At 44.3% G+C, this 17410-nt stretch overlaps 1 protein-coding gene across 6 annotated transcripts in view; it reads left to right on the plus strand.

Annotated features, from left to right (window-relative positions):
• Positions 1 to 17410, plus strand: part of LOC139550896 (partitioning defective 3 homolog) — a 249251-nt gene that overhangs the window by 80921 nt on the left and 150920 nt on the right. For all 6 annotated transcript variants that reach the window (XM_071362135.1, XM_071362137.1, XM_071362140.1 and 3 more), the window contains one exon: positions 14986 to 15160. In XM_071362135.1, the coding sequence (XP_071218236.1) occupies positions 14986 to 15160 (175 nt within the window). The remainder of the gene's footprint in view (positions 1 to 14985; positions 15161 to 17410) is intronic.

The following is a 17410-nucleotide window of genomic DNA, read 5'->3' on the forward strand; positions in this document are numbered from 1 at the left end:
GTCAGTAGAGATGCTAAAGATGAGCTAATGTCAGCAGAGATGCTAAAGATGAGCTAATGTCAGCAGAGATGCTGAAGATGAGCTAATGTCAGCAGAGATGCTGAAGATGAGCTAATGTCAGTAGAGATGCTAAAGATGAGCTAATGTCAGCAGAGATGCTAAAGATGAGCTAATGTCAGCAGAGATGCTGAAGCTGAGCTAATGTCAGCAGAGATGCTGAAGATGAGCTAATGTCAGCAGAGATGCTGAAGATGAGCTAATGTCAGCAGAGATGCTGAAGATGAGCTAATGTCAGCAGAGATGCTGAAGATGAGCTAATGTCAGCAGAGATGCTGAAGGTGAGCTAATGTGAGCAGAGATGCTGAAGATGAGCTAATGTGAGCAGAGATGCTGAAGATGAGCTAATGTGAGCAGAGATGCTGAAGATGAGCTAATGTGAGCAGAGATGCTGAAGATGAGCTAATGTGAGCAGAGATGCTAAAGATGAGCTAATGTGAGCAAAGATGCTGAAGATGAGCTAATGTGAGCAGAGATGCTGAAGATGAGCTAATGTGAGCAGAGATGCTGAAGATGAGCTAATGTGAGCAGAGATGCTAAAGATGAGCTAATGTGAGCAAAGATGCTGAAGATGAGCTAATGTGAGCAGAGATGCTGAAGATGAGCTAATGTGAGCAGAGATGCTGAAGATGAGCTAATGTGAGCAGAGATGCTGAAGATGAGCTAATGTGAGCAGAGATGCTAAAGATGAGCTAATGTGAGCAAAGATGCTGAAGATGAGCTAATGTGAGCAGAGATGCTGAAGATGAGCTAATGTGAGCAGAGATGCTGAAGATGAGCTAATGTGAGCAGAGATGCTGAAGATGAGCTAATGTGAGCAGAGATGCTGAAGATGAGCTAATGCCAGCAGAGAAGTAGGCTTCTAGTTCTCGTGAAAGAGCAGAGTAGGAACTGAGTACCCCTTCACCAATGCCAAAATAGCACACACTGACTTTAACTGATGAGTCCTGTGGAAGCCATCTTGTGTTATGCTCCCACCATATGTGTCGGTGTCGCCGGGGAGTCTTCGGGTCTCAAAGACTTGGTCTTCGTCCCAAATGGCACCCTATTCCCTACATGGTGCACTACTTTAGACCAGGGCAGGATGGTGCACTATATAGGGAATAGGTTGCCGTTTGGGACGCAGACTGCCTGTCCATATTATTGATTTGTGCCAAACTCCCAAAGATATGAATTTGACAGTTTCATTTGTGCTCTGCTTATTGGAGTTTAATTGGGTTTTGTGGCTGCGCTCTGGGGGGGTTACGGTGGTGAAAGGAAGAGCGATGTGACTAAGTATGTTGAGGGCTTTTAATGCTACTAGTGGTCTGTCAGAGAGAACAAAATGGAGAAGGAAGACAACCTTTGGCAGAGAGACAGACCGTGAGAAGAGAGAAAGAAGATGACCTTTTGCTGAGAAAACATTTTTGTTTTTTGGGAATAGCTGGGATGATCTACAGTGGGGAGAACAAGTATTTGATACACTGCCGATTTTGCAGGTTTTCCTACTTACAAAGCATGTAGAGGTCTGTAATTTTTATCATAGGTACACTTCAACTATGAGAGACGGAATCTAAAACAAAAATCCAGAAAATCACATTGTATGATTTTTAAGTAATTAATTTGCATTTTATTGCATGACATAAGTATTTGATACATCAGAAAAGCAGAACTTAATATTTGGTACAGAAACCTTTGTTTGCAATTACAGAGATCATACGTTTCCTGTAGTTCTTGACTAGGTTTGCACACACTGCAGCAGGGATTTTGGCCCACTCCTCCCTACAGATCTTCTCCAGATCCTTCAGGTTTCGGGGCTGTCGCTGGGCAATACGGACGTTCAGCTCCCTCCAAAGATTTTCTATTGGGTTCAGGTCTGGAGACTGGCTAGGCCACTCCAGGACCTTGAGATGCTTCTTACGGAGCCACTCCTTAGTTGCCATGGCTGTGTGCTTCGTGTCGTTGTCATGCTGGAAGACCCAGCCACGACCCATCTTCAATGCTCTTACTGAGGGAAGGAGGTTGTTGGCCAAGATCTCGCGATACATGGCCCCATCCATCCTCCCCTCAATACGGTGCAGTCGTCCTGTCCCCTTTGCAGAAAAGCATCCCCAAAGAATGATGTTTCCACCTTCATGCTTCACGGTTGGGATGGTGTTCTTGGGGTTGTACTCATACTTCTTCTTCCTCCAAACACGGTGAGTGGAGTTAGACCAAAAAGCTCTATTTTTGTCTCATCAGACCACATGACCTTCTCCCATTCCTCCTCTGGATCATCCAGATGGTCATTGGCAAACTTCAGACAGGCCTGGACATGCACTGGCTTAAGCAGGGGGACCTTGCGTGCGCTGCAGGATTTTAATCCATGACGGCGTAGTGTGTTACTAATGGTTTTCTTTGAGACTGTGGTCCCAGCTCTCTTCAGGTCATTGACCAGGTCCTGCCGTGTAGTTCTGGGCTGATCCCTCACCTTCCTCATGATCATTGATGCCCCACGAGGTGAAATCTTGCATGGAGCCCCAGACCGAAGGTGATTGACCGTCATCTTGAACTTCTTCCATTTTCTAATAATTGCGCCAACAGTTGTTTCCTTCTCACCAAGCTGCTTGCCTATTGTCCTGTAGCCCATCCCAGCCTTGTGCAGGTCTACAATTTTATCCCTGATGTCCTTACACAGCTCTCTGGTCTTGGCCATTGTGGAGAGGTTGGAATCTGTTTGATTGAGTGTGTGGACAGGTGTCTTTTATACAGGTAACGAGTTCAAACAGGTGCAGTTAATACAGGTAATGAGTGGAGAACAGGAGGGCTTCTTAAAGAAAAACTAACAGGTCTGTGAGAGCCGGAATTCTTACTGGTTGGTAGGTGATCAAATACTTATGTCATGCAATAAAATGCAAATTAATTATTTAAAAATCATACAATGTGATTTTCTGGATTTTTGTTTTAGATTCCGTCTCTCACAGTTGAAGTGTACCTATGATAAAAATTACAGACCTCTACATGCTTTGTAAGTAGGAAAACCTGCAAAATCGGCAGTGTATCAAATACTTGTTCTCCCCACTGTATGTGATTTTATAAAAAATGCACATATGAGATGACTATGTGGAGTAGGGCCTCTCTTGTAACCACCTGATAACCTAATTCATTTATCATGGTTTGTCAAGACCTTTAATGAGCGCTAATCTCCTCTGAGATTGCCATGTATTTGAAGTATAATGTTTTCTAATCCAAATCCCGCCCAATGTAATGGAACCAAGGGGATAAGTAATTGCTCATCAAACTGGAGTCGGACGGTGTTCTATTTCTGAAGGCATCAGCAGAACTATAATTTCTCATTACCAAACTGTCACTCCGCCCACTCAAATGTTCCCTCGAACTTCAATTAATGATAGGTCCAGTTCCCCTTAGGACCCTGAAGGTCCCCAGGGATTGTCAGTCTCAGACCCCCCCCCCCCCCCCATTTTTAACTATGTGACCTGTTGACGGGGTTGTTAAGGGTTAGGACACATCAGTGTCAGCACTCATCAATAATACAGCGTTGAGCTCTTCCAGATGCATCGTGGTCCAGGACGAGGCCTTATTCATCCTCCTTGACCAATGACCATTGGCTGCTGTCAGCTCACATATAATATGCTGCGCCCCAAATGGCAACCTACATGGTGATCTACTCCTGGCCAGAACCCTATGGGACAAAGCTATTTAGTTGTAGCTCAGTTGGGTTATGGTGTTGGTACTCTATAAGCCATAAAGCTAGATGATGATTCTTCATTAAGTGGGTACTAGTGTAGGCCTAGGCCTCATCAGGGGCCCCATTACTGGATGAGATGAGAAACGCAGAGCTGTTGAAAGGCGAGCAGAGGGACTCCCAAACCACACACTGTTCCCTATGAGTGCACTACTTTTAACCAGAGCCCTATGGGACCTGGTCAAAAGGAGTGCGCTATATGTAGGGTGCCATTTAGGATGAAGCCGTTCTTTACTGGGGGAAATGCTTAGCTGGCATCACAGGAAGGGGAGGTATTGGACACCCGGGACTCCTCCAGACGCTGTCTGATGAAACACATTTCTGCTTCAGCCCTTTTTTCTTGCTGCTCACTTTTAATTGTGCAGTTTTATTGCGAAAAGCAAGGGAGCCCTTGTTTCCTTTGCTGCGCTCCACTAGCGTTGGGATCGTCACATTGTGAAACAATAGAATTGCTCAATGTTGATACAATTGAGCTCAGCCAGCTGTATCGTGAGGAACGATGCAACTTCCCTCTACTCGGCCCGGCCGGGCCAGGAAATAACAGTCTGAAGGCATCTTAACTCAATTTAAGATGTTATGACTTTCTCCAAGTGGCCAAGTGTGTTTTGTTCACTGGCCAGACAGATGCTATGGAGAAAGACTGGCATTGTTTAAACCATAATTTATTACCGTTGGTTTTGCAAATTTCTCTTGAAATTAGGTTTTTGAGAGGAGGGAGCTCAGGATGTCTCAAGCTTGTTTCTGGAGGCTGTCGCTGGCTTTTTTATTTTTTATTTAAGGAGCTAGCTGAAAAGTGATTTAGCACACATGGCATTCAGATTTCCGCTGTCCGGTCAGAAAGGTTAGACAAACAAGTGTCTGTTTACATCACTCCCGGAATAACCCTTACCTACAGTCCAGGGTTGAGGTCGCATCCCCTACAAAGAACTGGCATATTATACTGGCACGTTCTCTGAAATGGCTGCAACTAAGGCCCAGTGTCTCCTTGTGCAGGAAATGAAGCTACATGGAAATAGAATGATTCGTGTTCTGTGTCTTTAAACACCTCAGCCCATGCATGCTGGGAGCATGAAGTAACAAACCGTCTCCATGTCCTTTTCCCTATGCAGTGCACTACGTTTGACCAGAGCCCGTAGTGCAGTATATAGTGAAAATGGTTCCATTTGGGACTAGGACATGGAGAAACAATAAATTTCGCCCCGCTGCGTTAGTCGCCATGTAAACCTTCTGTAACTGAAGGTATTTACTGCCATTTCCGTCTTCCTGTGTCTGCCAAGTGGACATTAGTATCAGCCAGGCTGAGTGGGTTTTACTGGCTCTATTTGATTTATGAGTGGGGAGGGAGACTGTTAAAAATACAAACTTATCTCTGTGGTGCAGCGTCAAGCGCGCCGGGACGCTATTCCGCCGTAGACGTTGTCACTGAGCTGTTCAAACACACTCACGTCTTTTAAGTTTTTCCTTCCTCCGCCGCGACACAAGTCGTTCACAGTTAATTGAACACCCACATTGTAAAATATGCCCATGATATCTGGTTAAGTGTTGATTGGCTTGAGAAGCCGTTGATCGAGGAAAACAGAATAAATATAGCTTCAATGTGATTAAGGGTGATACTGTGTGATGAATGATTCTCATTAACTGTTCTCCCACCAGGCTTTGGAAGTTAGTTGGCGTCTTTCTAGTATAAGTGCTCATAACTCTTCAAACTATACCAAATGATCCTAATTCTTCAAACTATACCAAATGATCCTAACTCATCAGACTATACCAAATGATCCTAATTCTTCAAACTATACCAAATGATCCTAACTCATCAGACTATACCAAATGATCCTAATTCTTCAAACTATACCAAATGATCCTAACTCTTCAGACTATACCAAATGATCCTAACTCTTCAGACTATACCAAATGATCCTAATTCTTCAAACTATACCAAATGATCCTAATTCTTCAAACTATACCAAATTATCCTAATTCTTCAGACTACCAAATTATCCTAATTCTTCAAACTATACCAAATGATCCTAATTCTTCAGACTACCAAATTATCCTAATTCTTCAAACTATACCAAATGATCCTAATTCTTCAGACTACCAAATTATCCTAATTATTCAGACTATACCGAGGTGCTTAATTGGATGGTAATCTATTGGATTAACCAGTAGGTCAACAGTAACACACATTGAATAGCTCTGTTGGAGGTAGGCCTATTGTTATTGGAGGTACAGGTAACTGCCAAAATAATGGAAACACTTAAGTAAACGAGGAATACAAAGTATATTGCAAGCAGGTGCTTCCACACAGGCGTAGTTCCTGAGTTAATTAAGCAATTAACATTCCCATGAATTAAAATGCTGGATAGGCCAAATGACATGTGACAAATGAGCATGAAAACAATGTAAATCAAATGCCATGGACGTCTCAGTCACCAGATCTCAACCCAATTGAACACTTATTGGAGATTCTGGGGCGTCGCCGGAACAGTGTTTTCCATCACCGTCAACAAAACACCAAATGATGGAATTTCTCGTTGAAGAATGGTGTCACATCCCTCCAATGGAGTTCCAGAAACTAGTAGAATCTATGCCAAGGTGCATTGAAGCTGTTCTGGGTCGTGGTGCCGAACGCCCTATTAAGACACTTTATGTTAGTGTTTTCTTTATTTTGTCAGTTACATGTATGCAGAGCCTGTTCTTGTACCTTTTCTTCTCCACGCCTTCATCACCATGTGTTTACCAACTTTTATTGAGTGGGAATGTTGTCAGCAGCTCTTCGCCTGGGATATAAACAGGTCTCACAGATCTCTAGGGTTACCTATTCTAAGTGAGAAAGGTTAACACAACCATCAGACGTAGGCTAGTAGTTAATGTGAGAACAAACTGTTTCAGGTTTCATGTGTCTGATGAAAGATGTGGACTGTAGTTTTAGCTTCAGTTTCCTACAGCTTACGTGTCCTTTCCCTTTGACAAATGAAATATGTAATATACAGCCAGCCATGTCTAGCCTTTATCCCCGGAAATGATTAATGTCGTCTTTATACATTTAAATTACTATAGCTCCTCCGTCCCCAATTACTATTCCATTCTATTCCTATAATTCAATGTAGGTCTTATTCAGAGAAACCTTCCTTTCCCCACATCTGTCTATTGTTTCCATTAGGTGAAATGGATAGGGGTCATTACGCTCAAACTGCTCCTTCTATTCTAGTCACAGTTGTTCTACATTTGAACATGATCCTACATTCCCGGGTCAGTCAGACTTTGTCTCTCTGTCGCTCTGAAATATGCACTTTGTGTCTGCGTGCACGTGCGTGCATGGGTAGGTGATTGAGGGCCATCGGGTCAAGGACAACACTAAGGCACTGGCAGTGTTCTGGCTCGGCTCACTCTCGGTGGACTCGTGGTTACAGCAGTGGGAGTGTGGGGTTGCACCCCAGTCAGAAATTCCATCTCCCTGACACCCACCAGACTTCAAACCACGTTGACATCGGTCTTGAGAACTGATGAACACTTCCACAAGGGTTCTATGTGCGTCTACATCATTTACAAATCATCTGTCAAGTCAACATGATTTAATGGGTGGATTGGATCGGATTGATGTGGTTGAGTGTTTGGCTGTGTCTGTGTGTGTGTGTGTGTGTGTGTTGCTGACCATGTCTTACAGTAAAAGGCTACAGACAAGTCATCTCTCCCCTCTCGTGCCACAAATCAAGCAAAACTGATGAAATGGGCTCGACCCAATACGAACAGTACCTCGCAGTCTCTACTATCGACCCAATACGAACAGTACCTCGCAGTCTCTACTACTGACCCAATACGAACAGTACCTCGCAGTCTCTACTACTGACCCAATACGAACTGTACCTCGCAGTCTCTACTACTGACCCAATACGAACAGTACCTCGCAGTCTCTACTATCAACCCAATACGAACAGTACCTCGCAGTCTCTACTATCGACCCAATACGAACAGTACCTCGCAGTCTCTACTACTGACCCAATACGAACAGTACCTCGCAGTCTCTACTACTGACCCAATACGAACAGTACCTCGCAGTCTCTACTACTGACCCAATACGAACAGTACCCTGCAGTCTCTACTACTGACCCAATACGAACAGTACCTCGCAGTCTCTACTACTGACCCAATACGAACAGTACCTCGCAGTCTCTACTACTGACCCAATACGAACAGTACCTCGCAGTCTCTACTACTGACCCAATACGAACAGTACCTCGCAGTCTCTACTACTGACCCAATACGAACAGTACCTCGCAGTCTCTACTACTGACCCAATACGAACAGTACCTCGCAGTCTCTACTACTGACTGTTGTGGGTTGTTTTCACCACCTCAATATATCCGCTACATTTGTGGGCTGCAGACAGTTACTCAGCTAGTTATGATGATGTTATTGGCCTGGTTGGGTTCATACATATTGGATGCATCCCAATTGGCACCCTATCCCCTATATAGTGCATTACTTTTGACCACAGCCCCATTCAGGATATGGTGCCCTACTGTATGTAGGCGATATTTGGGACGCAAACACTGTGTTGTTGTTTGGATGTTTCTGCTGTACCTATGATATTGACTTGAGGCTTTAGGCCCTGTTTTGGGGTTTTGTGTTGTAGCTGTTGGCTATGAGAGGAACATGGAGTTAAGTACTGGGGGTTCACAGCTGTGTAGGCTGAGGTCCAGGGCCACTCTCCCCCTCACTGACAGCTCTGCTCTTTATTCTCTACCTGGCATAGACAGGCTCTAGACAGGCTCTAGACAGGCTCTAGACAGGCTCTAGACAGGCTCTACTGCTGCGGGCCAAGTGTGATGGCTGCCTGCTCCCAGTCAGCCAAAGAGCATTGCAGACTGCTCTAAGAGAAGTGGACATCTCCTGTTTTGGGTTGGTTACATTTGGCATGTCCACTGAGTCTGTGGTATAGGCAGAACGGCCCATAGGACAGGAGCACCTTTCTGTAGCATTCGGGCGAGACAATATATCGTCTTTTAAGGTACACCAGTATGGATCCACTTACCGGTATGGATTATTACAATGGTGTCTAAAGGTATTTTCGTACAGTATATATATTTATTTTTTTATTTTTTTATATTATATATATATATTTTTATTTATTTATTTATTTTACCGTTATTTTACCAGGTAAGTTGACTGAGAACACGTTCTCATTTGCAGCAACGACCTGGGGAATAGTTACAGGGGAGAGGAGGGGGATGAATGAGCCAATTGTAAACTGGGGATTATTAGGTGACCGTGATGGTTGAGGGCCAGATTGGGAATTTAGCCAGGACACCGGGGTTAACACCCCTACTCTTACGATAAGTGCCATGGGATCTTTAATGACCTCAGAGAGTCAGGACACCCGCTTATATATATATGACATTGTGCGTTCTGATATTAATAAAATAAAAATGGATTATGTACGTATTGCTAGGTATTATTACTGCTCTGTTGGAGCTAGAAGCACCAGCATTTCGCCTGCACCTGTAATTCTGTGTACGCGACCAATGAACTTTGACATACCGATCCTGTCAAATACACAGAAAGACCGACACACTTATACGGTCTCTCAGGGCAATCAACACACATTAGCAGTTGCGTACCTAGTCATTCTCAGGGAAGACCACCCCCGTTGAGTGTGTGCCTGTGTGTGTGGACGAGTAATTATTTTGTGGCTGGGCCAAGTCTGTGCTTGCCAACACAGGTAGCAATTAGTACGGCGTGCGTAAGGGGAGCTTCACATTGCTTCACCACACACACACACACCTGGTAGTGTGGCGGGGTCACTACCCACTAGGGATGGGGAACGTTAAGATTTTAACGTTATTATTACTCTTACCGATACTGCTTATCGATCCGGTACATTAACAGTGTTCTTATTGGTTATTTTTGTTTAAATTAACAACAGAATTAACATTGCTTTATTTTCTGATATTTTAAAATAAATAAAATAAAGAATGATTTACGGCAAAAGAAACAGCAATGTTTTGAACAAATCACTATTATAGACTCTGTTATGATGATGGAAATGTAAAACAAATGAAATAAACAATATTTTCCTGCAGAAGAAAAGACAGTGGTATAGAGCAACACGGGTGGGGCCTGCAGGTAGGCTGCAGAAGGACTAACACTTCTTAGCAGTTATTCTGGAGACAGATCAACATATTTGCCTTTTCTGGCAGAAGTCGGGACCTCTCCTGGCTTATTGTGTTCCCTGCAGTCGAAAAGACCCTCTTACTAGGGGTGGAGGAGACTTGAGCACAGAGGTAGCTTGTTGCAATGTTTGTGAGGAGGGGCAGAGTAGCTCTCGTCTCCCACCACCACTACATCACAGGATCTTCAGCCATGGGGATGGAAGGCAGGCCTTTGTAGAGCTCGACCTCTAGGTCAACAAGCTCGCTGAGGGTGAGGGACGAGGTGTCCTGTTGGATCGTCAACCTCAACTCCCTGTCCTCTTCTGAGAACAGCTCCTCCAAGGCACTCCTTGTTTTGTACAATGGAGGGACTGTCTCCTCCTCCTCCTCCTCCATTTCCTCTCCTTCTCCTTCAGACTCCTACTGTTGCTGGTGCTCTGTGTCTGTCTGCTCCTGCTCCTCTGACAGCCCTGGTGTTGCTACTGTCACATTGTCCTCAACAGTTTCCTTCCTCAGCCTGTCCCAGGTGGCGTCACTCAACGGCCTCCCTTTAAATCTGGGGTCCATTGCTGTGGCCTCATGCAGGAAGGCCTCATCCTGATAGCGCCAGGAGAGGTTCTCCCACACCTTCTCTTTGATGGTTGCCGCAAACGTTGTATCTTCATGCTTCACAGTGAAGTTCTCTTCCAGTTTGTGGAGGATGGGTTTGATCTGTCCACAGGTGGCATTCTTTTCACATGACACACACAGTGTGGATGTATAGAGGATTCTCGTGAGCTGGACAAAGTCCTCAGCCTTATGGAAGTCCTCGTCCTTCAGACGGACCAGGTTGTCCTTGGGCATTGCTTTTCGCAGTCGTGGGTCCAAGGCTGCTGCTTGGATGGCTGGATACGGCTCCATGAATCTCTCTCTCATTAGATAGTGTTCCATCTGGTCTTGATTAAGGATGAGTGGTATTGGAGGGAGGAGTGGGTTGGTTCATTGTAGCTGCAACTTTAACATAAATGTTGCAAAATCTTTCAATGGGTGATTGAATTTCTGAACGCACCCATAGCTAAACATTCAGCTGGCTAATGGTTCCTTTTGATCAGGAACCCATGTTCTCATAATCTAGTTAACTCCGTGTGTGGGTTCTAGGCTGCATACATACCTAACGTAGATCAGACAACGAAAGATGAACTATGAGCTAGCCAGTCAAACTGTGTGCATTTCTCTGCCTGTACATGATGCACTTTTCAAAGATGTTTGGACAGATTGCTCGTATTTCCACCCTTACAAGCAAAAGTCTTGTTGCACTTGTGGCAACGAGCATTGTCAGCATCGACACACTTTTGAACGTTTAGCTCTCTCCGCCATCGTCACTAATTAAGAGCGTGTACTGTAGCGTGTGAGAGACACAGGCTCCGTGTGAGAGAGATCTCTGTCTTCTGGATTGGGAATAGCGAGAAAGCATCATAGACAAATGTCTTCATCTTATTGGAAATTAGAATTGGTTGGTGAGATAAAATGCGCAAGATAACCTTTTTATGTCGCAATAATAAATAGGAAATGTATTTTCTTCTCCAGTACCCGAAAGCAGAACTGATAACGTCTGAGTTTGTTGATACTACGGTCTTCCATCATTTAGCCCCGGGGCCCGTTTAATACCGGGTTTCGGTACCGCGTCACTCCTCCCTAGTCACATGATGTCTGGGAAAGAAATGAAATGCAATTCTAACAGCCTGAGACAGTGTGGTGATTAGTATGTACGCTAAGTGTACCGTCCGTGGTTTTCATCCTTACCATGGGACCTAACTTACTCGTAGATATAACACTGATCCTCTGTCATAGTTTCAACTGGGATCGAATAGCCCTGGGAGGGTGACACATTCTGGACACAGGGGCCCTTGTCTAAACACACACACCATGTCCATGTGCCCTGCTTACCTCTGTATAATCACCATCAGATGGCTCCCAGAGGTGAACAGTCTAGTTCTATTACGCAATATTATGGAACCCTTAGGGACCTGACTGTGGGAATGAGTCTCACGGACTCTGTACTGGGTACAGTACTTAGGAATTACTATATATGTATATATATATATATATATAGTACTTAGGAGTTATTAGAAGGACCATTCCATAAGTATGCACACACACACGTATATGCACGCACACACATCCCTGTCTGTTCTCTTATAGAGTGGTCTGTCATTGGCGGTCTGCCGGCCTTCTCTAAACTGACTTTTGACCCCTGGCTGGTTTTACCAGTCATAAGAGTCTGTGCTGACCCCATGTCACAGAGACGTGTTATGAGGAATATCGCTTTACCTCTGCCTTTATTAGGGTACTGATATAATGAGAGGGCGAGAGAGAGGAGGGAGAGTGGGGCAGGGTACAAATCGCCCTGGTCAGAAGGAGAACACTAATTAGGGGATAGGGTGCCATTTGGGAAGGGAGGTTAGTGCCTGTGTTGGACCTCTCTATGCCCTCTAGAGATTGTTAGTCTCTCCAGGGTGTCTGCTCTCTGTGCTGCTCTACAAAACCACAGGCTCCCAGGATTTAGCTGCTTTAATACACCGGAACAGACCAGGGCTCGGAGCAGGGTGGGCTATATAGAGCAGAATCAGACGTTCATAATACAAGGCAAGGTAGTGGGCCTTCCCAAATGGTTCCCAATTCCCTATGTAGTGCACTACTTTTCAGCAGGGAATGGGGTGCGATTTGCAACGCAGACAGTATAGCCTACCTCCAGCGGACAGATGCCGCCATAGTAAGTCATTGTGACCTCAAACTCTGCCTGACCCCCCTCTGTTGTCTGTCTGTCGTGGCCAGTAGGGCATTGGAGTCCGAGACGGGCTGTGTTAGGGCTACGGTTGGTTGCTTTTTGGCCTCGACTGTACTCCACAGTACATAGTGAATAAAATATGTAGTGTGGCTGCCTGCGTGTGACTGTACTGTTAATATCCTTTTTGAAGGATTTGTATCCTTCCTCACAGCACCGAACCCGTAACGCAAACCAGCTGAACACATGTGGCCTCAGAGTGATGGCTTGAATATCCTATTCAAACACCTGAGGGGTTCTTGTCCCTGGAATTAATAAGGCCTCCGTAGGATAGGAAGCTTTGAAGATTCAGAAAAAGATGGAGTCATTCTCAGGGTGAAGGGAAACGCATGTTTATGGATGTAATGACCTCTGGATATGAAAGCCTGAATCATACAGTAGATCCGGTCATTGGTGGCGGTCAACTAGAATCAGCCGTCAACTTGAATTCTTAACAGTTCGAGTTCCTCTTTCACTCGAACACCTCACGCTCTCTCTCTCTCTCTCTCTCTCGCTGTCTCACTCTCCTCTCTTTCAATTTAAGGGATTTATTGGCATGGGAAACATTTTTACATTGCCAAAGCAAGTGAAATAGATAATAAACAATAGCAAATTACCTGGAAACATTACACTTACAAAAGTTCTGAAAGAATAAAGACATTTCAAATGTCAAATTATGTATATATACAGTGTTGTAATGATGTGCAAACAGTTAAAGTACAAAAGGGAAAATAAGTCAACATAAATATGGGTTGTATTTACAATTGTGTTTGTTCTTCACTGGTTACCCTTTTCTTGTGGCAACAGGTCACAAATCTTGCTGCTGTGATTGCACACTGTGGTATTTCACCCAGTAGATATGGGAGTTTATCAAAATCGAGTTTGTTTTCTAATTCTTTGTGGATCTGTGTAATCTGAGGGAAATATGTCTCTCTAATATGGTCATACATTGGGCAGGAGGTTAGGAAGTGCATCTCAGTTTCCACCTCATTTTGTGGGCAGTGTGCACATAGCCTGTCTTCTCTTGAGAGCCAGGTCTGCCTTCGGCGGACTTTCTCAATAGCAAGGCTATGCTCACTGTGTCTGTACATAGTCAAAGCTTTCCTTAATTTTGGGTCAGTCACAGTAGTCAGGTATTCTGCCACTGTGTACTCTCTGTTTAGGTCCAAATAGCATTCTAGTTTGCACTGTTTTCTTTGTAAATTCTTTCCAATGTGTCAAGTAAGTATCTTTTTGTTTTTTCATGATCTGGTTGGGTCTAATTGTGTTGCTGTCCTGGGTCTCGGTGGGGTCTGTTTGTGAACAGAGCCCCAGGACCAGCTTGCTTAGGGGGCTCTTCTCCAGGTTCATTTATCTGTAGGTGATGGCTTTGTTATGGAAGGTTTGGGAATTGTTTCCTTTTATGTGGTTGTAGAATTTAACGTCTCTTTTCTGGATTTTGATCATTAGCGGGTATCTCTCTCTCCTCTCTTTTCTCTCCCTCTCAATTCAAGGGGCTTCATTGGCATGGGAAACATATGTTAACATTGCCAAAGCAAGTGAAATAGATAATAAACAAAAGAGAAATAAACAATAAACATTACACTCACAGAAGTTCCAAAAGAATAAAGACATTTCAAATGTCATATTATGTCTATATACAGTATTGTAACGATGTGCAAATGGTTAAAGTACAAAAGGGAAAATACATAAATAAGGGTTGTATTTACAATGGTGTTTGTTCTTCACTGGTTGCCCTTTTCTTGTGGCAACAGGTCACAAATATTGCTGCTGTGATGGTACGCTGTGGTTATTGAAATCAGGTTTGTTTTCGAATTCTTTGTGAATCTATGTAATCTGAGGGAAATATGTCTCTCTAATATGGTCATACATTTGGCAGGAGGTTAGGAAGTGCAGCTCAGTTTCCACCTCATTTTGTGGGCAGTGTGCACATAGCCTGTCTTTTCTTGAGAGCCAGGTCTGCCTACGGCGACCTTTCTCAATAGCAAGGCTTTGCTCACTGTACATAGTCAAAGCTTTCCTTCATTTTGGGTCAGTCACAGTGGTCAGGTATTCTGCCACTGTGTACTCTCTGTTTAGGGTCAAATAGCATTCTAGTTTGCGCTGTTTTTTAATTCTTTCCAATGTCTGTCTCTCTTTCATCTTCATATATATAAATAGGCTATATGCAGGGAGATAGTATGCAAAAGACACATGTCCGTTGCTCATGTAATGGTCAATAAAGTAACATTCGTCCCTCTCTCCGTCAGCTGGTGGCGGTGTATGATGAACAGGACCCTCACCATGGAGGCGACGGCACCAGCTCCACGGGAACCCAGAGCCCCGACCTGTTCGCCACCGAGCTCAACTCCAGCAACATGTCCGCTTTCCAGCCCTACCAGGCCGCCAGCGAGATAGAAGTCACTCCGTCCGCCCTTCGATCCAGTAAGTTCACAAATCAAACACCTGGGGGCGCGTTCAGCAGGGGGGGAAAAACGTTTTGTAACGTTCAGATATGCAAATATGTTACGTAGAACAAACATGTAGACCAAGGAATCACGTCGGCCATCTTCATGGCATTTCTATCTGCAGCGTTTGGCATCAGAACGTGGCACAAAGTTGCACTGGGTTCAAGGAACATATGCCATTGATGGTAATTACGTAGCAGACCGATAGATCTAATGTGAATATTCAGATAGTTTCCAATGTGGGAAGACTCTAGTGCTGTCAATTCTTTAGTCACATAAAATTATCACATGAATTGTTTTCGCCCTTTGGTCTGAGTGGGTACAGAAACATCAGGAAGAGGCCATTAACAAACATCAGTGTAAGTGGCCTTTTGGGTTGAAACTGTTGCGTGGGAGGGCTGTAACACTGAGGTCAGAATAGCATTATGTCTTCAACAGCAAACAAAGTGGCACATTATTCAAATATTAGATGTGTGCAGCACAGACAGAAGAGCAACACAGTTAAGGGATACTGCTAGATTCTGGCAATTAACTTGTTTTCGCACAATGACTTGAAGTCTATCGGTACAGGAGCATACACTAGTTAGCGTGGGCTCTCGAAACGACCTCTTATCTTCCTTCATACTGCACGCAGAGACATACAAATGGTATCCAAGAGTTAATCTGACTCTCGGGAAGTAGATTAAAGAATCGTGTAGTATCCCGTTTAGCTCCTATATGTATGTTTAGTCTTCTCCAAAATCTCTCTGAATTGCTGCTTCACTGACACGAGTCCAATGAATGGACCACTCAAGAGAGACTGTAGCTAACACACCGTTTTTAAAGGTCTCTCCAAGGCTTCTGAAGACGCCAAGTGTCACATTCCCATATTCTGACTGGTGGGAACTGCAATGTAGCCGTTCCTAAGTGCTACTTCCACTGGCTCTTCTCCCTGCCTGTGCTCCGGAACATTCAGTGACACATCGCCATCAGAGTTCTGTTTATTACAAGCGCCTTCATCCAAACAGGAAACGTTAAGCAGGCGTCCCATGAGGTTCCACTGCTGCGTTGTGAGTGAGGCCACCAGGTTACCAGACGCGTGGGAAACATTTTCAGAGCTAGGAAGACTATGGGAGAATGTCAATTGCATTTCCCTGATTCCTCGCGTCCTCTGTCCTGAGAAGTTCAGAAGGGAGGGACCTCTGACCTTCTCATCCAATTGGTTTTGAGAAGAGGCGAGGATGTGAGGAATCAAGGAAATGCAATTGACATTCTCCCATAGTGTCTTACTCATGGGACAGGGCAGTACAGGGAGGGAGGATAGAACACTGTCCTAATCTCAGAGCTCTTGTTCCCAAAACCATCATTGCTAAAGTTGCACTTGAAAGCGCTTGTTGTTTACTGACTGGTAAAGGTAAATTCATGTTAGGTCAATTGAGTTCTATTTGTAGGCTAAACTGTCTTTAATTTTTGCCTCAACATACTTCTTGATGAGTAACAATGGCAGGTAGCCTAGCGTTTAGATAGGCGGTCCGGGTCCCGGAGGGAGGGTTGCCAGTTTGAATCCAGGGTCCGATGTGAAAAATCTGTCGGGAAGTGAGCTGGCAACTGGAGGGTTGCTGGTTATAAATCCTAGATGCCATTGCCTGCCGTTGTGCCCTTGAGCAAGGCAATTAAAACCCCACAACAACAGCTCCCAGAGCACCCAGTGTGGCAACCCCCCGCACTTCTCCAAATCCTGTATTTGTCTTTCGTAGAGGTTGGGTTAAAAGCTGAGGTAAAAGTTCAGTTGGCTCTTGTGTACAATTGACCAGTAAAGTGAACTTAATCTTAAATGTGTGGAATGATGTGCTAAATGAATCTGTGTTTCAGTACATTATTATAGGGTAAGCATTAGTATTAGCCACCTCTATATTTGGAGTCATAAGGTGATAATATCTCTCTAGGAGCTGATCCACTGTCAGTATTGTGGAATAATTGTCATGATGAGGTCAGATTTGAATGGAGAGAGCTGATCAGAGAGCAGCACAGTTATCAACACATGGTCTAACGACGGGTCCTAACCGCTGACTGACCAGCCTCCCAGACTCCAACTCCCAGAGGCTACTTAGAGGACCCTGTGCAGATGAATTCAATTTATAGTTTCGCAAGCTATTGAGATTTCACGTTGGGCCCTGTTAAAAAAGATTCCAATTCAGACGCTGGCATTTCATTCAATGTTAATTATAGTTAGGAGAGATTCAAATGT

This window comes from Salvelinus alpinus, chromosome 23 (genome assembly GCF_045679555.1).
Source record: "Salvelinus alpinus chromosome 23, SLU_Salpinus.1, whole genome shotgun sequence".
In the NCBI taxonomy this organism is placed as follows: domain Eukaryota; kingdom Metazoa; phylum Chordata; class Actinopteri; order Salmoniformes; family Salmonidae; genus Salvelinus; species Salvelinus alpinus.